At 39.6% G+C, this 21,331-nt stretch overlaps 1 protein-coding gene across 49 annotated transcripts in view; it reads left to right on the top strand.

The window, feature by feature from the left end:
- The window catches only part of RIMS2 (regulating synaptic membrane exocytosis 2), a 748,363-nt gene that overhangs the window by 639,524 nt on the left and 87,508 nt on the right, over positions 1 to 21,331 (top strand). For all 49 annotated transcript variants that reach the window (XM_078851433.1, XM_078851460.1, XM_078851434.1 and 46 more), the window contains one exon: positions 3,760 to 3,932. In XM_078851433.1, the coding sequence (XP_078707559.1) occupies positions 3,760 to 3,932 (173 nt within the window). The remainder of the gene's footprint in view (positions 1 to 3,759; positions 3,933 to 21,331) is intronic.

Here is a 21,331-nt window from a genome sequence, read left to right as displayed (position 1 = left end):
AATCAAGAAAAGAAGAACAAAATTTGACATCCACACAAGAAAGCTTCTAACAATACATAGAATAATAAATATCAATCAAGATGTGAACAGGATGTACATCTGATTATGTGTTGGAGGAAAAGGTCTGCTATCTGTGGAGGAAGCAATTGACAATAAAGTCTATAACATCAAACTATATGAGGAGTCAACCAGAATAAAAGATGATCCAGTCATGATAACAAGTGATGCCCGAACATGTATCCCAGAAGCATAAAAGAAAGGAAAAAGCAAACCACTAAAGAAATACTTGAAAGATTTACATAGAATCAGTGCACAGACACTGTGGGAGAGAGATCAAACCCATTATATCGAAGATTAACAAACTCATGGCTTGTAGAAGGATTCCTCAACAGAGAGAGAGAAAGCTTCATTATGAGTACACAAGAGCAGTCCTTAAAGGCTTCATTACATTTAAAACAAAACTGACCAATAGAACTGCTTCCCAAACTGCAGAATGTGTTCCAGAAAGAAAGAGAGGGTGGAAAATGTATTGAGCACCTGCAGGAGCCTGGCTGGGAGGGAACATATGAACAGACACAATGAGGTTGCCAAGTGCCTGCATTGAAGCCCCTGTGGCAACGATTTAAACGATTTAATTACAGCCACCAAATTGAAAATGCTCTAGTGAATGAAAAGTGTAAAATTGTATTTAATCTGGCAATTGTCAAGACTGAATGGTGCAGGGAAACAGGCTGGCCATGGTTGATGCAGAAAAGAGGAGAAACAAAACTTAATTGATATTGAAATACCAGCAGATAGAAACATAAAAAAGAAACAAGAGAAGCATGAAGAACTCTGTCATGAAGTGGAAAGATTATGGAAAACTAAAACAAAGATGATCTCAATGATTACTGGAGAACTTGGCGCAATCGCTAAGGGTATGATTGAGCAATGCAAGAACTTGTTAGGAATGCAAGACATCACAATCAGTGACCTCCAGAAGTCAGCACTCTTAGGCACTGCAAGAATTTTAATGAAAGTCAGAGGAGAACAAATGCATTTGAGCACCTAAAATGGAGAAATTCTGTAGAGAATTTAATGAAACTCCTGACTCCCCAAACATGTGGAGTCAGTTCGTGGTCAGGATTTCTTGGTGACTCATGCAGATAAATTTTAAGCAGTAGCTCTCTCCTTTCTGTGCTTAAAGATCTTTTATGCTGTGAAGGCTGTTTTAAAAAAAATAATCGCCATGATGTAATACTGAGGGATTATAATAATAATATATTTTGCAAAGATGCCTGAAGTATCTTTTAGTATATATTATTATAAATCAAAATAAAATAAACACTAGTGGGACTTACATGCTTGAATCAATTAAAAAATTATACCTAAATGCATTACAGGAGCAGTTATTGGCCGTTGGAATAACAAATGATAAAAGATAATCAAGGATTTATAATCATTTTGAAAAAGGAGGTGAACATTTGGGGCATATTTAATATCTGTCCACCCGTTTCTCCTTTGGTGCGCACGCATGTATGTGTGTGTGTATATAAGTGCACTACAGAACTGTGTATCTCGTAAACTTTGTAAGGGATTTTATAAAAAAAATAATAAAAACATGCAGTAAAATATACTAGGGCTGAATTGTGGCATGTAGGCACAGCTCTGTGCTGGGTGCACTGCAAAGCCTCACCACCAGGGTAGAGCATCAGAGAACATTCTGCTTCAGAAAAGTACAGTACTTCCCAGAGCAGATATCTAGGAGGCATGGGGGCTGCAGTTCAGGGCAGCCCCTATACTGGCTGCACAAGGTTGGGGTAAATGTCCTCACTCCTTTCTCTCCCATATTGCCAGATTCTTAGGGCCTGCCACGGTTTAGATCTTCATCAGCACCCTGATAAATTGGGCTGATAACCAGGGAACAGAACCAGGGCAACTCTTTTTGATGCCTCTGAGCAGTGGATTGAAGGTACACCAAATTATATAAATTCACTTTGAATGGTTTGCTGAATGTTGTCTGCAACCCTGTTAACTGAGTGTCCCGTTTTCACTTTATGCTTCTCTCTGGCTTGATTATGGCCGCCACAAAAAGTCACATGACCTTAATACAGTTTTTTAAAAACATTTTTCAAGTGCAATTATACTCTGTAAAGTGACTCTCTCAAAATTCGGGCACTGCTTTACACTTAATGCTATTCTCATTTGTTCATTTTATACTTTTTTTTTCCTGCTGATGGTGCAAGCTTGATATGGGATCTGCTACTCAAGTTGTATTAATGCATTAATTACCACAAGTAATTAAATATCCTGTCATTGGAATTTAGTTAACAAGTCTGTCGATTATTTAAATTCCAAAATATAATCCAATTTACTTCACCATAGTATAGCTGCATTGGGTCTAGAATGCTAAGAGAAATCAAATGGAGTAGATATGACTAAGTGTACACAGAGAAGAGATCTTAGTAAGAATGTACCATTTTTATAGCCACCTTTCTTATGTTAATGTGTTTTACATTCTCTGTTTTAATAAGCTCTAAAATAAACAGAATCTCCTTATATGATGTGTTCCTGTAACTCTGAAGATTTGGACAGTTGCTTAATTGTCATATTTCTGTTTCCACTGGGATGTAAAGAGGAATTTATTTTATTCTATCAGGCAAAAAAGTTTGACTATGTGGCTACAACACAAGTCAAGAAATGCTGTGACATTCAAATGTATGGTGTACTCCTAAACTTATGGCTCAATACATATAACCTCTTCTTATAAGGTCTGAGGGGACAGAGCTGTCAAAGCCTGGAATCTATGTGGGTAGAAATGACACTGTTCCTATTTTTGGTTCTGCATCCTAAATTTCACAAAACATCTTAAGTGTTATCTGAACTAGTTGGGTTATATTTAAGAATCATGCAGATTATACCTAATGTAGAGTTGGGGCTGTGCCCTGGCCTTTATGCCACAGCCTAGCATGACTGTGTGGGAAGGCTGATTTAGCAGACTGCACACTGGTCTGGGGCTCAGGAAACCCATGTTCAATTTCTGGGTCAGTTGCAGGCTTTCTGCATCTCCTTGAATGTGAGTGTGAGTTAAATGCTTAGGCCCAGATTTTTAAAGGTATGATGTTTCTCTGCATCTTTATCTGCTTACTGACTTTAAAAGAATCTGGCCACTAGCTCCCCTAAGACCTTTTAAAATTCCCAATCTCGTTCCCAGTTTTAGTTTAATAATCTCATTTTCCCCTTTCTTTTAAGTAAACAAGAGTTAATATCTGTTAGAAAATCTTTTGAAGGTAAACAGTATAGTTACCTAGAATACCAGTGTTATTTAACCATTAGAACATGAGTTCTATCCCTAGCTCTGCTTTTTGCTAACTGAACAAGCCTGGGGAAGTCACTTGGCTTTATGACTCTATTTACCCATTTGTAAAATAGATATAATCATTAAATCCTTCGCAGTGATGTTGGGAGTCTTCACTAAAATTTGCAAAGCCCTTGAAAATTGTCAGACGAAAGGTGTTGTACAAGTTACTGAACATGTGGCCCATGGTAAGGACCTTAATGTAATATCTTTAGTTGAGTAGTGCAGTTAGGTTATAATTGAGATATACAAAAACAAGATTTGTATTCCATACAGTATGACCAATTAAGAACTTCACTGTAATAATGCAGACAGAAGTTGGTGATGGAGTCAATTAACATACTATTATGGGAAAGCCCCAACAGCTGATTTATGGTGGTTTCACTGACTACGTCTGTGTCTTTTTCGTTCTGTTTTTATAGTATCGGTCAGGACGGGATCCTCAGCGAGGCTCAGACAATATTTCCAATAAGTCTTCAGACAGTGATGTCAGTGATGTGTCAGCTGTATCAAGGACAAGCAGTGCTTCTCGTTTCAGCAGCACAAGCTACATGTCTGTCCAATCAGAACGACTGAGAGGGAACAAGAAAATAAGGTGAGTAATAGAACTAGGAAGTTGGTCACTTATATGCTTTTAGAATACTTTTCAGGTGAGTGCATGTGAATATTCTGCTAAACTTTAACATATATAATTTTAATAAAACTTACAGGGCTTTCCAAAATATAGGTTTTAGTTTATTTTTGTGTTTCTACTGCCCTTTTGATTCCTTATGCTAGATATTTTTTGTAAGTGAATAAAGGGATTTTCTTGCATGCAGACTTTAGCATCTTGAGATGATGCTGCTATCAGAAGGCATTTGTTACACTTAGACTTGCATCTTTTGAAAAAAGACTCTTGAAAAATATTGAACAATTTAAATGATAATTTTATTTACAAAATACTTGCCAGTAGTCTCAGAGTCATTACAACATTCTTTACAAATTGGAGCAGAGACTATCCTCCTGCATCTCCACAACTTCTGTGCTTGAATTTAGGTCTGTCAATTAATTGCAGTTAACGCATGCTATTAACTCAAAAAAATTAATTGTGATTAAAAAAATTAATCGTGATTATTCACAACTTTAATCGTACTGTTAAACAATAATAGAATACCAATTGAAATTTATTAAATATTTTTGGATGTTTTTCTATATTTTCTAATATATTGATTTCAATTACAACATAGAATACTAAGTGTACAGTTCACTTTATATTATTATTTTATTACAAATGTTTGCACTGTAAAATGATAAAAGAAATACTATTTTTCAATTCATCTCATACAAGTGCTCTACTGCAATCTCTTTATCATGAAAGTGCAATTTACAAATGTAGAATTCTTTTTTATTACATAACTGCAGTCAAAAACAAAACAAGGTAAAATTTTAAAGCCTACAAATCCACTCAGTCATTCTTCTTGTTCAGCCAATCGCTCAGACAAACAAGTTTGTTTACATTTACGGGAGATAATGCTGCCCGCTTCTTATTTACAGTGTCACCTGAAAGTGAGAAAAGGGGTTTACACGGCACTTTTGTAGCCGGCATTGAAAGGTATTTATGTGCCAGATATGGTAAACATTTCTATGCCCCGTCATCATTTGGCAGCATTATCTCCCGTAAATTCAACTTTCATGATAAAGGGATTGGACTACAGTACTTGTAATGGGGGAAAATGAAAAATACTGTTTCCTTTGTTTTTTACAGTGCAAATATTTGTAATCAAATAAATATAGAGTGAGCACTGTACACTTTGGATTCTGTGTTGTATTGAAATCAATATATTTAAAAATGTAGAAAACATCCAAAAATATTTAAATAAATGGTATTCTAATATTGTTTAACAGTGGAATTAATCATGTGATTAATTGCGATTAATTTTTTAATCGCTTGACAGCACTACTTGAATTGCCGGACTCTTAAAACTTCTTGTAAAGTGCTTCTATAGATACTGGACCCGGTTCTCTTTAAATATATTGCTGTGCAACACTCATTGTCTAGTCTTTAATAAGAGTTGTACAGTATATCTGAAAGCAGAAATGGGCTCAACTTCCATTCCTTGAACACTCAAAACACCGATGAAAGGAATGTAAGATTGGGCCTTAAATATTTTGGCACTAGTATTCCTTATTTTGGGAAATTTCCCCTCCTAAGAGAAATTATATTTTAAAAAAAGGGTAGGTTTAAGTATCTCTCATTTTGCATAATTGATATTGTCTGGAACACAGAAGTGTGCATTCCATGTATTTAAGCACCGTTTTGTGTGATTTATCAGCGTGTAACTTTGTATACAAAATACGTGCATTACAGACTGTCCTGAAAAAATGGTTGCATCTTAAGCTTTGTCTAGCCTGTGCTGGAAGTTGGCCAGCATGCTTTTACCCGTCACTACATTTTCCCTTCTAATTTATTTATTTTCTTTTAAATTTCTTTTTGTGTACTGCATGCATGCTTCTTCTCTACAACCCTAACTACACTTTGTCTTCTTTTTTGTTTGCATGCCTTCCTCAACTTGTGTTGACTTCAGAAGGTCAAGGGATTTAGAAGGAAAAAAAGAGGGAGGGCAGGAAGGGGATGAGCATGAGGAGATATTTCCTGAGGAGGAGGAGCTTGAGGAAAAAGTGAAGCAAGAACAAGTTAATGAAAAGGGGGAAGAGCAAGAGGTTTCAGAAAACTGTGATAAGGAGGAAAGCAAAGAATCAGGAAATGGTGAAAAGACCCATGATGATCAAAGTGAGGAAGGGAAAGAGAAAAACCAGAGGAAAAAAGAGGATTTACAAAGGCAATTCTCACAAGATGATGTCAGGTAAAATATATTTCTGTTTATAGATAGATAGTTCCCTGTGGTCCTGTAGCTCTTTTTCCAATGCCTGGACCCTGTTTGTTTTCCCATTTGTATTTTATTTGACATAGCTTGTTGTTTATGTTCCCTTGAATCCTTCTTCACCTTCAGCCATAATTCTTCAATAGTGAACAAATTTATCTCTTGATTTTAATGGAATGGTTCTGCAAACAGAATAAATAAACATCTTAACTTCACCCCTTAGAATGCAGGCAGCCACAGCCTTTTGTTCCTTTTGAACTGGTTTATAGTTTGCATTTGACTGTATGACATAGTGCTGGGGAGCTAGCAGGTGAGCACTACAGTAGAACCACAGAGTTACGAACACCAAAGTTACGAATCGACCGGTCGACCACACATCTCATATGGAACCGGAATTACGGAATCAGGTAGCAGCAGAGACAAAACAAGTACAGTACAGTACTGTGTTAAATGTAAACTACTGAAAAAATAAAGGGAAAGTTTAAAAAAAAGATTTGACAAACTAAGGAAACTGTTTCTGTGCTTGTTTCATTTAAATTAAGATGGTTAAAAGCAGCATTTTTCTTCTGCATAGTAAAGTTTCAAAGCTCTATTAAGTCAATGTTCAGTTGTAACTTCTCAAAAACCAATCATAACACTTTGTTCAGAGTTATCAATATTTCAGAGTTACGAGGAAACTCCATTCCCGAGGTGTTCGTAACGCTGAGGTTCTACTGTATTTAGGTCCCCTAGAGACATCTGATTGGATATTGGGATGTAATTTTATCTAAACAAGCTAGCAGTCTGGGGGTGCTAAAGGGCTAATTAACCCATTAGCTGAGGACTGATACAAAGGCACAAGAAGGCAGTGCTGGTTGGGAGGAATAGAACTAGCTGAGCCCAACTTCAGAGAGAACATCAAGACTTCTCTGTACTGAAATTACTTTTGTGTAGGCTGATAAATGTGTGTGTGGATCAATTGTGGACATGGATAATCAAAAATGGTTCTTTCACCGATTTGCATTAATGAGTTAGCGTGGTGTGAAGTGGTAGCATTGTATAGGTCTGTGACTGTAGTAAGCCTAAAATATTTTAGGTGCCTGTGACTGGGTGTCCTATGCATTTGCTGCCCTCTACTGGAGACCCTGCTATCTTGGTGAGCCATGCCCTAGGAAACAGCCTTTTAAGAAAAGAAGGACAGAAGAGTTTGGACTTTCAGGAGTTGTCTAAAAAGGCCTCCCAGGGTCAGCTGCTGGTAGAACAAGTGAGACTTTGTACTCCAGCGTGCTAGAAGGACTGGGAGCAGGCAGAAGCCACTGAGGTCTCTGGAGGCCAGATAAAAAGGACCGGCTGCTTCTATCTTGTGGCAGTTCTGGGTGAAGCCAGGAAAGGGGAGGGAAGAAGGATCCTCCCTCTGCCTTAGCCCAAGAAGCCAGTCCTGGTCAGCACCTAATTCTGAGTGCACTTTGCATGTAAGTCAGGGAGAGACTGAGTTAGACATTTATTACACTACTGAAATTCAACAAGCTCATTTCATGCAACACCCATAGGCTTAATCAGGTCTGTGATATGCTTTTACCAATGTAGTTTCTATTTCAACACACTCAGAGTTACACTATAGCTACAATTAAATAGTCTGGAATTGTGATATTTAATATACAATTATTACATTTGCTGTGTTTTCCACTTAGTTTATAATGGGAAAATGCAATATTCCTTATCTGATTTACTCATTGATAAAACATTTGGATTTCTTGATTGGTTGAATGCTTCTGCCCCTCTTTTTGTCATGTGACAATAGGGAAAAAAATCAGAGTCACTTTCTTTTAATGCTGAACAAGCAACTCTTTTAGAATGAGAAAAGCAGTTTTATCTTACCGGCTACTCTCTCACACTTTCTCTGCTTCACTACAGAGCTTCTGCTTAGGACCTAGGTCAGACCCCTCCTGCCTTGCTATTGATTTAAAGAAACAGAATCAATGTCACCTTTGTTGCAATAGAAAGGTGTCCTCATGCAATAGGATGTGTGACCATCTGTGAACTGCTCCGTTGTACATGGTAGAGGGGATTTTTTCTTTCTTATAACAGTATTGCCAACTCTTGCTATTTTATCACGAGTAATGGGATTTTAGAGGGTGTTGAAGCCCATCTCGCAATGACATGGGAAGCTCTAGCCCCCAGTGCTGCCATAAGCAGAGTCTCTCACCTCTACTCACTCCTAGAGTTCTCACAGCAGGGGTGAGGGAAGGAGGGAGCAAAGAGTCCAGCAACCCATTATAGCTCCACTCCCTCAACCCTGGCCCCTCCTGTGAGAAACACATACAGGATGTTGCCTCTGCTTCTGAAACTGCCACCCCCAGCCAGGGAAAGGGGACCCTGTTGCAATCCCCAGGCCTGGGAAAGGGGAATGAAGAACTCTAGCAGGAGCAGACGTGAAGTAGGTGGGGACTGATGAGGGGATGTTCATGGATTCAGGAAAAGGGAGAACCCCTGGAGGCTGTGGGAGGGAAGAATAATTAAAACAAAAATGAATTAGTTGCATCATTTATGTAGTTATCAAAGTTATAGACAGAAGAAGAATGATTTACATTTTTTTCAAATAATTTGAATTTGACTGAATTGATTATTTAAAAAAATAATATTTAGGATTATCAATATAATAACTGAACTGAAATATAGAAAGCTCTAAAAGGTGGTTAATGTAAAGATGTTCTTGCATGTAAAGATCTTTGCAGCTCCCCAAAGTCTTAATTGAAAAATAGAATTGGAAAGCTTGATACATAAAGTGCTTTGTCATCCTTGGCTGTTCATTGTTCATTTTCCAGCTCCATTTTATAAGATTTTTACAGTATATTTCTAAATATGCACAAATTCGTTTTTTTCACACTGTAGAGCTCTCCACTGAGTATGTATGTTATATGTGTGTACAACAGCCTAGAGCATAAGTACTCCCCCTTTTTCCCACCAGCACGGATGTCTTCCCTCCAGTCCATCTCTCCATTTTTGTAGGGATATTTTTGAGGGGACATCTATCCAAATATTGAGATACCACTAACAGAAGCATTACAATTACACTGAAATTTGAGTTTCTTGCTACTTAGGACTAGCCCAAATAAAGCAACGACTTACATATTATAACATCTTTCCCACTCTCAGAAGCCAGGGAGAGGCATGTGTATGTTAAAGATCAACTTTTCAACCTGAAATTTATTACAGACACATTGCCAGAGGAGCAGATGGGAGTTAAAAACTCAGGAGACAGACTACAAAACATGGTTTGATTATGTTTTTTTTTAAATCTCATGATTTGTGGGGACAGTCTTGTGATTTTTTTTTCTTGATCTCTTGAAGTTCAATATACTATTATAACCTCTGGGGCAGCCAGCTGGTCCAGCATTCTTCCCTTTGCTCTTGATTTTCTCTTGGTAGAGATTACAGAGATCCAGCACAGCATGGCTGTGGTGAATGCAAGACTGATGTATTTCCTGTTTATACCGGCGCTTACTTCCTAGCTCTATGCCCCCTAGTGACTGCTTTAAACATTCACAGGTAGCACCATATTCCTTGTGAAGGGTGATACAACTTTTATCCAAACTTTACATTAAACAACAGTTAACAGGAATAAAATATCACAGCAAAACAAGAATAAACAGCCCTATAAAGGATAGAGTAGGCTGCCTGAACTTGTGTCAGGGATTTATTCTGCCCTTTTAAGACGTTCTCTACTAGTCCTCTGACTTTTTTGAATTCTCAAGTCCTTTGTAATCCTCCATACTACAGGAAGCTGTCTTTTTCTTGCTGGTTATCTCCTTGCAGGGAGAAGAGCTAGAGGAATCACTAGTACGAAGGCAGGTGGGGTCTTCACAGGTTCAGTCTCGGGGTAGTGATCAGTGTGTATTGGAAGTCTGCCTGGGAAGGTGACAAGATGACACTGGTTCTGAAAAATGATTCCTACTAGCACCCTAAAAAGTAGAATCAAGTGTCCTGGTACATCCCTGCATTGTCCCCTTTTCTTGAAAATCTTTCACCCAAACATGATCTCCTGGATTCAGTACTACCAAGGATTTGACTCCATAAAGCCTGCCAAAGTCTCTCTTCTGATGGGGTTTATATGGATCTTCCTTCTTCTGTAGTCTCGGGAAGACAGGCCAGCAAGAGTATAGTTGAGCAGGGATGGCTGGGATAGTGGACCTCAACTTTTTTCATATCAACAGTTCCATAGGGCAGAGTCCATTTGCTAGAAGAGTTTTATTATCTTTACTGCACATTCTGCTTCAGCATTATTCTGAGAAAATTGTGCCTGGATATGAGGTGAATGAAACCATAGGTATCTTCAAACCTCTTAAATCTCTCAAAAAAACTGAGGACCAGGATCAGAGATGACTTGCCCTGGAATCCTAAAATTAGCAAATAAGTGTTCTATCCTTTCCATGGCACTTGATGTCATTTTGAGCAACCTGGCAGCTACAGTTAATCTTGAGAATTAATCAGTCATCAAAAGATAGAAAAGATCACTCCTGAATTTCTGTTGTGTCCTGTCTGGAAGAGCAGATAGTAACAATGGTTCTGATGGGTTGGTTCTCATGCAAGCACAAATATTATATTTCTCAACACTCTGGTGTAGTTGTTTGCTCAGCTCAGGCCACCAAATAGACTTTTGAGCTCTCTCCCTGACTTTGGTAATGCCTTGGTGCCATTCATGCGGTCTGTCAATAATTTCCTGTTGCATTGATGTAGGTATAACCTATCTGGATTCCTTCATAAACAGATTTTGTTTTATGGTAAGATTCCCAGAAACCACCCAATATGGTTTTATAGAGGTTTCTGACCTGGTCTCATTTGTCATAGAATCATAGGGTTAGAAGGGACTGCAAGGGTTATCTAGTGTAACCCCCAGCTAGGATGCACGGGTTTTTGTGTCTAAACCATCCAAGACAGTTGTCTTGCTATATTTTTCTGAATGACTGGCTTGTGTAGTTCCCCAATACCAGGAATTTTCTGGACAGAAGAGATCTCATAATGGCTTTGACTTCTGTGCCAGGTGAGGTAGGAATTTTCCCACATGTGTCACTTCACTGCCACTCTGTGGCTCCTTCATGTAGGTAATCACTTGTACTTTCTTTTGGATCTTGTCTGATCCTTGGTCCATCAATGGGCCTAGAAACTTGATTCTGTCTTTGAGAATTCACACTTTTTAAGTTTAGGCCTGCTTTCTCCAGTTTTTCCAGGACTGCAATGAGATGTTAGGTTTCTGTTGATCCATAGCTAAGGATACCATTCATTTGGCTGAGAACCCCTTCCAGACTCTCTGGGAGCTGTGACATTTTCCTCTTGAAGAGTTCGGGGGTAGATGGCATGCCAAATGGTAGCCTATTGAAACAAAACTTTCCAGAATTGAGCAAAATGAAAGTCAGGATATATCCTTGAGAGACACGACAAATCAAATCCCTCATTGCAGATATTTTCTGGTGATATGTTGAGGTGCTCATATTTCTCAGATAGGAACCTTTTTTATTTTTTATAAATTTAAATCCATCAATAAATAAGGCCGCAGTTCTATAAACATTTGCATATGTGCTTATCTTTGTGCACAAAAGTAGCTTCACAGAAGTGTTTGCGGGATTGGGGTTTTCATAAATAAAGTGTTGATACACATTAGCCTATCATCACAGCTTGGCAACTTGAACCAACCAAGAGAAGTTTCTGACAAACTGCCAATATTTGCTAGTCCCAAAGCAACACTCAATGTTTAGTCATATCAAAACCTGCTTGAGAGGTCTAACATAGCCAAACTAGCCAATTGGCTCTACTTCAAAAACAGCAAGAAATCATTTGGGACTCTGGCTATTATGCTCTCAGCCCTTAAGAAAGGTTTGAACCTAGATCGGAATCTACCAAGGATATTATTGGTACACAAGTGCACCTTTGATTCAATAGCCACCACTTTCTAAATCAACTTTCCAAAAAAGGGCATCTGGAGGCCAAGTGACTGTTAGCAAACATGTCATCATTAAGGCTACAGTTTAGTCATGGGTATTTTTAGTAAAAGTCATGGACAGGTCACGGGCAATAAACAAAAATTCATGGCCCATTACCTGTCCGTGACTTATACTATACCCCCCCTGACTAAATCGGGGGGGTACTGCTGCAGGGGGCCGCTCCTGGGGGAAATCCCAGTGGGGCATTGCTCGGGGTGATGATGCTCATGGGGGACTGGGCCAGTGGCACCAGCTGCTGGGGCCCACCAAGCAGCAGCTCCCCTGGCCGCCCCAGGGACCACTGCTGTGCGGGGAGGGAACCAGAGGGCCACTGCTCAGGGGGAAGGGGACTGCCTGAGCAGCGGCCACTGCAGCTGGCTGCAGGGCCACCTGAGCTGCTGGCTGCAGAGCCACTCCAGCAGCAGTCAGTGTGGCTGTCCCCAGGGCCACCTGAGCACTGACCCCGGAGCTGGCTGCTTGGGTGGCCCTGGGCTCACCCACGCTGGCTGCTGCAGAAGTCACAAAGGTCACCGAAAGACACGGAGTCCTAGTCAGCATCAAAAATTGGTTTCTTGGGAAGTTGTCAGACCTCCAGATTTTAGAATGTTAGAGACCCCTCCCTCCCACACACACCTAAGCAAAGCGCTGATGATACTCATGAATAATGGCAACACAGAATACTTGCTATAAGCAACTAAGATGCACAAACTTTAGAACTTCAGAAGGAGGGCCTCAGAAATCAAAATCTTGTCTATTATGGGGACCCTGATCAGACACAAACTCAGACTGCTATGGAGAAAGGTGGGAGTATGGGATGGCTAATCATGGTCCATGCCTGCTGAAGAAAGCAGGTTTCCCGCAGAGAACTGCAGTTAGCCCCCACATTTTTAGAGAAGTGAAAGTCAATAAATCTTCCTGGGAGAAATAGAGCTGGAGTCAGTTTTTGCCTGGATTAAGCATTATGACACTAAAAATTGGCATCTGTTTGATATATAGCTAAAACACAACTACGTGTTTTTTGTGTAATGCATGTTAGTAAAATCACAGTATAGATCAAACTTCTTAAATAATTTTTCTAGGATTCCCTTATTTGAAGCTATTCTGTATCCATGCTGCTGTGTCCTTTTGTTTGTATCAAAAACAATTGTTTCTAATACTAACTCATTTTAAAGTCCCTTATAAATAATACTCTGAGAATAAAGTAACTGAAAGAATCCTTATGTAAGACAAACAGACCCCGGTCGTCGGTGGGTGGGATCGAACCTGGGATCTCGGGAATTTATTGCAAGAGCCTCTACTGCATGAACTAAAAGCTACCTGGCTGTTAGCTAAGGCTGTAGAGCAGACTTATTAATTGCACACTCTCTCTCTAAGTGGTCTCAGTGACACTAGGTGGGACAGAACACCACACCCAGGAGGTGTGTGGGTTACACTTTGTTCAATAGCTTCTAGTTTAAAACTTTATTTGGACTTCATAGTTAATTAAACAATTCAGTCCTCATGTTATGAAAGGATAATATTTTTTGTGTCTGATCAGAAGTTTAGTGTATTGTTTGAACTGTTTCTAGTGTTGCTTCAGTGAATCATAGTTCAGTTTGTCATGCCAGCCTTGTGATGCATAATACTATGTTTTGTAGAGAATGCTCCCTCCTACACTAATTATTTTTGTCTCAAAGCAATGACACTTCTCTGAAAAATGAGCAACTTAGATCCACCGTCATCTCTTGTAGTACCTCATTCTTCAGTTCCTTCATTGAACTGCTATATGTTCTTTGAAGGTTTGTGCATTTGATTAAAATTCTGCAAATATATCCTGCCTGGCAATGTACAATATGACTATGAAAGAACTTGGCAAGATTCCATAGACCCAAACCCAAAGAAAGTAAGAAACTATATTAATAAAATAGTTGTTAGTGTGAAGGGTGCAGAGTGATAAAAATGATTATTTATGGTTTGTATTATGGTAGATCCAATCAGGGTCATACTTCCTGCTAGGTTTTGTCCAAATACACAGTGAAATGTCAGGGTCCGTTTGTATACTTTAAGACTCTCTTCCTAATGGGCTGTTTTGGTGCTTCATAGCGTGCTGTCCACCAGTGATTAGCTAAGAATTGCTAAACTATTGACCATGGGAATTTTGGCTGGCAGACCTCTTGCACCCCATCCATCTCCTAATTTGCAAAACATTGTCTTCCAGAACCGCAGAGAGATGTTGCATCCAGACCTGCAGTCGTGACTGTCAGGGTTCCCTCCCCACTCTGCACTCTAGGGTACAAATGTGGGGACCCTCATGAAAAACCCCCTATGCATATTTCTACCAGCTTAGGTTAAAACTTCCCCAAGGCACAAATTCTTTGCCCTTGGAAGGTATGTTGCCACCACCAAGCGATTTAATAAAGAATCAGGGAAAGGACCACTTGGAGTTCCTATTCCCCCAAAATATCCCCCAAGTCCTTCTACCCCCTTTCCTGGGGAGGCTTGAGAATAATATCCTAACCAATTGGGATCACAGTGATCACAGACCCAAACCCCTGGGTCTTAGGAAAATAGAGAAATCAGTTAGGTTCTTAAAAGAAGGATTTTTTTTTAAAAGGTAAAAATCACCTCTGTAAAATCAGAATGGAAAATAACTTTACAGGGAAACAAAAGATTCAAAAACACAGCAGAACTTCCTCTAGGCTTAGTTTCAAAGTTACAAAAAACAGGAATAAACCTCCCTCCAGCAAAGGAAAAATTCACAAGCAGAACAAAAGATAATCTAACATGCCTTGTCTGGCTTTTACTTACAATTTTTGTAATATGAGAGACTTTTAGGATGGTTTATAGAAGGAGTTTTCTGACCTGATGCTTCTCTGCATCCCAAGAGAACACACACACAAAAAGCCTCCCTCCCCCCCATCCCCGCCCTACGATTTGAAAGTATCTTCTTTCCCCATTGGTCCTTTTGGTCAGGTGCCAACCAGGTTATTTGAGCTTCTTAACTCCTTACAGGTAAGGAGGAGTTCTAGGCTACCTTTAGCTGTATAGTTATGACAGTGACATCTTACAATCTGGATTTTGGCTGGTTGAGCACCATTGACAGACTGTTTTTGGAAGGTTCAAGAAATTCTCATCCAATACAGGAAGTTGTCTACTAGGAAGACTACTTCTCCAAATAGAAACAGTTCTCTATATGGACAGCTCAGCATAAGCTGATCCCAGTTGAGGTTCCGATACCACAGATCCTCCACTTCATGCTGCATTTAAAACAAGCTGGATTGGTTGTTTATTTTGCTCAAAGTCCACCTTGCAGCAATAACAGTATGTCATGCTCTGATATGGTCATACGCATTCTTTCAACATCTAATGGTATCAAGATTCCTCACGGACTTCCTGCATACTTACACACCTGTTAGAGACCTGACTCCTATATGAGATCTCAACATCCTCCTCCTCAAAGGTCATGGAGCCTCTGTTCAAGATGCTATTGGATTGTTTGATACATCACTTTACCCTTAATACAGCCTGTCTGGTGGCTATCAGCTTGATGTAAAGGATAAGGAATTTCCAAGCCCTTATGGCCAGACCTCCATATTGATGCTTTCACAAGGACAAGGTGGTTCTGAAACTGTACCCTAAGTTCATCTCTAAGGTGGTCCAGATTTTCACCTGAATCAGTTGATTTAATCTTTCAGTATTCTTTCCAAAAGCATATGCAACACTAGTAGAGGAGAAGTTGGATGTGTCCAGAGCCTAGCTCTATTACCTGGATAGGACCAACTCCTTTAAGTTGTCTCCTCGTTTCTTTGTGGCAGTATCCAGCTCATTGAAAGGCCAACTTGTCTCATCATAGAGACTTTCTAAGTGGATCAAGTAATGTATTAGTTAGCTAGTGAACCACTCCCTCCAAACATTATGGCACATTCCCCCAACGTACATACAGCATCTTCCGTCTGCTTCAGAAATGTGCCAGTATCTGAGCTCTCTAAAGCAGCAATGTGGAACAACCCTCTGTACTATGCCCCTCAAGTATTCCGCCCTTGACGTGGTGGCTAGATTTGATGTTTGGGAGAGTAGTATTCCAATCATTATTGAACAGATGTAGCTGGTACTGCTCATTCCCACGGTCCAGAGGGAATACTGTTTGTCAGTCATCTACAGTGGACTCCACACTGAGGCATGAAGAAAAGAGAATGGCTGCCCTAGAGTAGCTGTGTATTTTTTCAAATGTTGCCATCAATGTGGATCCCACAACCTGCCCTTCATCCTGGCTTTTCAGAGTCCTCAGCAACTCACGCTGTGTCTACATGGCCACTTTCAGTGCCAAAACTTTAGTCATTCAGGGGTGTGAAAAGCACACCCCTCACCGACAAAAATTTTAGTGCTGAAAAGCACCAGTATAGACAGTGCTTTATCTCTGGGAGCCACACTCCCAGTGATAAAGCTACCACCGCTCATTCAGGGTGGTTATTTTTTATCTCCGGGAGAGCTCTTGCAATAAAGCGTGTCTATGCTGCTCACATCACAGTGCTGCCGCAGTCACCTTATAACATGGACAGTGTAGACATACCGTTACGCTTTGAATTGCGAAGCAATTGAAGAAGGGCGGTGACCACCCCACCTTTTATGCCCTCATATGGGTTCACAGGAAGGCATGAAGCACCTGTGTAGCCTTGATGGACATAGCTATTTGAAAGACTCCAATCTTGCATCTATGATTGCAAACCTATAGTGGGATCCACACTGACTACAACATCTTGAAGAACCACAGTTACTGTAGGGCAAGTATCTGTTCTTCAGAGTCTATATCAGATATTAAATAATCTAATTCCAGTAGCCATTGCCATCTGATTCTTGCATAATTTAATTAACAAGTTGTTTAGCTTCTGGTGTGTTTGCTAATTAGGAGAACGCTTCCTTATAGATAATGTGTTTACTCAAGTAAAGATGATAAATTGTGGCTTGTCTTACCCTGAAGCTGTACATGATTTTTCTCATAGACTCATAGAAATGTAGGACTGGAAGGGACCTCAGATAGGTCATCTAGTTCAGTCCCCTGCACTGAGGCAGGACTAAATATTATCTAGACCATCTCTGACAGGTGTTTGTCTAAACTTTTCTTTAAAACCTCCAATGATGGAGATTCCACAACCTCCCTAGATAATTTGCTCCAGTGCTTAATTACCCTGACAGGAAGTTTTTCCTAATGGCTAACCTAAATGTCCTTTGAAGCAATAAAAGCTTCCCACTACTTCCTGCCCTGTCCTCAATGGCTAAGGACAGCAATTTATCACCCTCATCTTTATAACAACCTTTTACATACTTGAAGAGTGTTATCATATCCCCCCTCACTTTTCTCTTCTCCAGATTAAACAAATCCCCAGTTTTTTCAATCTTTCCTCATTGGTCATGTTTTCTAGAACTTGGATTAATGTTGTTGCTCTTCTCTGGAATTTCTCCAATTTGTCCACATCTTTTTCAAAGTCTGATGCCCAGATGTGAACCCACTACTACAGTAGAGGCCTTAACAGTGCTGAGTAGAGTGGAAGAATTACTTCATGTGTCTTGTGTACAACACTCCCGCTAATACATCACAGAATGATGATCATTTTTTTTGAAACCTTATTACAATTGTTGACTCATATTTAGTGTGATCCATAACCCCCAGATTCTTGTCTGGAGTAGTCCTTCCGAGGCAGTCATTTCTGATTTTGTATTTGCGCAATTGGTTATTCCTGAGTGTAGTACTTTGCATTTGTTCTTACTGAATTTCATCCTATTTATTTCCAACCATATCTCCAGTTTGTCAAGGTCATTTTGAATTCTAATCCTGTCCTCCAAAGTGCTTTCAACCCGTCCCAGCTTGGTATCATCCTCAGACTTTACAAGAGTACTCTCTATGCCATTATCCAAATCATTTATGAAGATATTGAAGCATACCCAGGACAGGTCCCTGCAGCACCCCACTCAGTATGCCCTTCCAACTTGATTGTGAACCATTGATAACTATTCTCCGAGTACAGTTTTCCAACCAGTTGTGCACCCACCTTATAGTAGGTTCGTCTAGGCTATTTTTCTGTAGTTTGTTTATGAGAAGGTCATGTGAGACAGTATCATCTCTGTATATTTTGACAGTTTATAACCTCAAGTCTGAAAGGATATGAAAAGATCTTTTTTTCTACAAGATTTTTCTCACTTTTCTGGCTTGATTTAAAATTCTGTCTCTGGTAGTTTTAGCTCTGGGACACAAGGTAGATTCAGGATGTGGTTGATCAGCTCACTACATTCTCTTCATTTCAAAATTAACTTTCCAATTCTTCCACGAATAAACCTCTCAAGCAACCTTGCAGTTTAGTTGTATTCTTGGATTTAATAAGCATTGTCAGATCTGAAAACAAAAAGCATTCCTCTCTGACTTTCCACCGTCAGTAAAGTAGGCTACAATTCAAAAAAGTATTTAAACGTGCTTAACGTTCACTTCAAATTTAAACCTGTGTCTTAAGTGCATTTTTAATAGGGATGCTTTCAGGGCCATAATATGCAGGCTTGTAGAAGGCCAACTGCCCTTTTTAAAGGTGGAAACTTCATTGTTAACACACTATTGACAAATGTTGTTGTTTGGTTGACAGTTTTAGGCAGACAGGCTGTTCACCTTCTTAGCTGAAAGATGTGGATAACTGCTAGATGGTTCAGCCTCATGAGTTCTGTTCCACTGATTCAGTCACACTTTAATTTATGTCTAACCCTGATCTCTGATTGACCCCCCATATTTACAGATTTATATGAAACTAAAAAAATATAATAGTACTAACTAACTCATCCTTGCTACATTTCTGGGAGTTAGATAATTAAGTATTATTTACTTCCAATCTTATACTTAGTTCTCTTGGTCAAACCTGTTCTTAATAGTTCTATAGTGATAAAAGTATGTTAAAGCAAGAGGAGAATTCATTTACAGAAAGGTTCTACAAATAAGAGAAAACTATTATCATGCAATTTGGCACTCAGATTTTGTCTTTGTTAGAAATTTTACAAGGTATTGAAATATAATGTCCTGAAGAATAGAAAAATAAATATCTGAGATAGGAATTTGCATATCTGAAATCCTTATATAGTGTAATTTTATCAAATAGAAACTTGTGCCAAGATATGTTAGTACTGAATTCTTGTCTTGAAATGCCAAAGTGAGGGAAAGATTATAACACAGAATCAGGTCTATGAAATTCATACAAGTTTATCCCAGCAAAGGGTGTCAGTACAGATACATATGTGATAACATTGTAATGAGGCATCTCATGGAGCCTGACTACATGGAACTTTACTGCCCAGCAAGCCACAGTATGAATCTACAGCACAGTAGTTTGCCATGCAGTAACATCACTGCACACCCAGCTACAATGGGTATAAATAGTAGTGAGGCATTGGCTAGGGTACACCCCGAACACTAGGATATACCATAGACAGCTCTTTAAATGCCCAAGCAGTGCCTTTGGCAGCAGGGAGCTGATATAGACTTTCCTTGTCGCCTCCCTCCTGCCAGAGCCTTTTCTTGCTGCAGTGAGAGGCTCTGGTAGCAGGGAGCTGCTGGAGCATATCCCTGCTGCCTGTCCCGCACTGGAGCCTTTCACTGTCGCATGTAGCTACACACTACAGTGAGTGTGGACCCACTCTGCCTTTCGCTGTGGCGTGTAACTACATTTACTCTCCAGGCCACCACAGGTGTAGGCAAGTATAGATAAAGTCTAACAGTCCCAGAGTGCACTTTGTGTGTTGCCTATTGTTTCTATTTTTATACACACATGCTTTGCTTGAATAATGTTTATATATAAGAGAGTAAATTGAAGTCACCTATGTATTCACTGATGAATTTCTCTTCAGAGAAATATTGCGTGTTGAGAGCATTCTTTTAAACAAACCATACTCATTATTTGCTCAATTGTTTTCAGTCAACCTACTAATTATAAGTTCAATTAAATAAATCTAATAATTATGGTTTAAGGGAGGGTAGCTGTTAGAAGTTTACATCAGTTGTATAAATAGGTAAGAATGAGTCAATACAATATTTTTTTGGCCAAAAGAGGACTCTAGGGACCAGTCATTATAATTATAATTCATTATAATTTCCCATTGTAGTGTCTCTCTCTGATGTGAATTGACAGATGAATACATGTATTAGCCTGAAGCATAGTTCCCATGGAAATGTTACTTTCTACCTCATCGTTGTTCCAAAAATGCTGTTATTGTTCAGTTTCTTCAGCAAATCAATGGAATGAAAGCATCTTTGAATATAAAACATCTATTAAGATTTAAATTCCTTTCTCAGTTGTAAAAAAGGTGTGTAAGAAAATCTTGAGGGGTCTGCTGACCTCATGAGAGACAACTATGATGAAAGATCTTTCTGGAGCACTTAAGAAATCATTTCCCCCCTAAAACGTCATAGTATGTTAGTTCATTACAATATCCATTCTATGGCAAAATGAAATGTTAGAGTTATAAATAAGGCTACATTTTAATCACGGTTTTTTTAGTAAAAGTCACAGACAAGTCACAGGCACATGGCCTCTTGATGACTTTTACTAAAAATAGCTATGACTAAAACGCGGTAGAGCTACCCAGCGGCCCCACAGGTGCTGGGGGAGGGAGGCCCAGTTGCTGAAGGGGGGATGGGCAGCACTCCTGCAACTCCCATTGGCTGGCAGGTGGCCAATGGGAGTTGCAGAGGTGGTGCCCTGGGCGGAAGCAGTGCTCAGAGCTGCCTGGCCACGCCTCCGCCTAGCAGCTGAGTGAGGGGGATGTCACCACATCCAGAGACCCCCCCAAGTAAGCGCTGCCCAGAACCCACCTCACCCCATGTCATGCCCCAACCCCCTGGCCCAACCCACACCCAAACTCTTCTGCTGTGAATGGGGGAGACTGCACCAGAGACTGCCTGAGCTGCCCCTGAGCCAGGCGCACCTGCTGCTGTAGAAGTCATGGGCAGAGGTCACGGAAAATCACGGAATCCATTACTTCCATGACCTCCATAACAAACTCACAGCCTTAGTTATAAATGCTTCATTTTAATAAAGAATCATTCATTAAAGAAGTAAGAAAAATCACAAGGAGGTATTAATATTGGCATTTTTATTGGAAAAAAACAAATGATTTCAATGTAAATCAGATTCTGATATTTACATCTTTAGTATAAAGACAAGAAA

The sequence above is a fragment of the Lepidochelys kempii genome, chromosome 2 (assembly GCF_965140285.1).
Source record: "Lepidochelys kempii isolate rLepKem1 chromosome 2, rLepKem1.hap1, whole genome shotgun sequence".
In the NCBI taxonomy this organism is placed as follows: domain Eukaryota; kingdom Metazoa; phylum Chordata; order Testudines; family Cheloniidae; genus Lepidochelys; species Lepidochelys kempii.
Note: the sequence above shows the minus strand (reverse complement) of the source record. Positions and strands in the feature narration are given on the sequence as shown.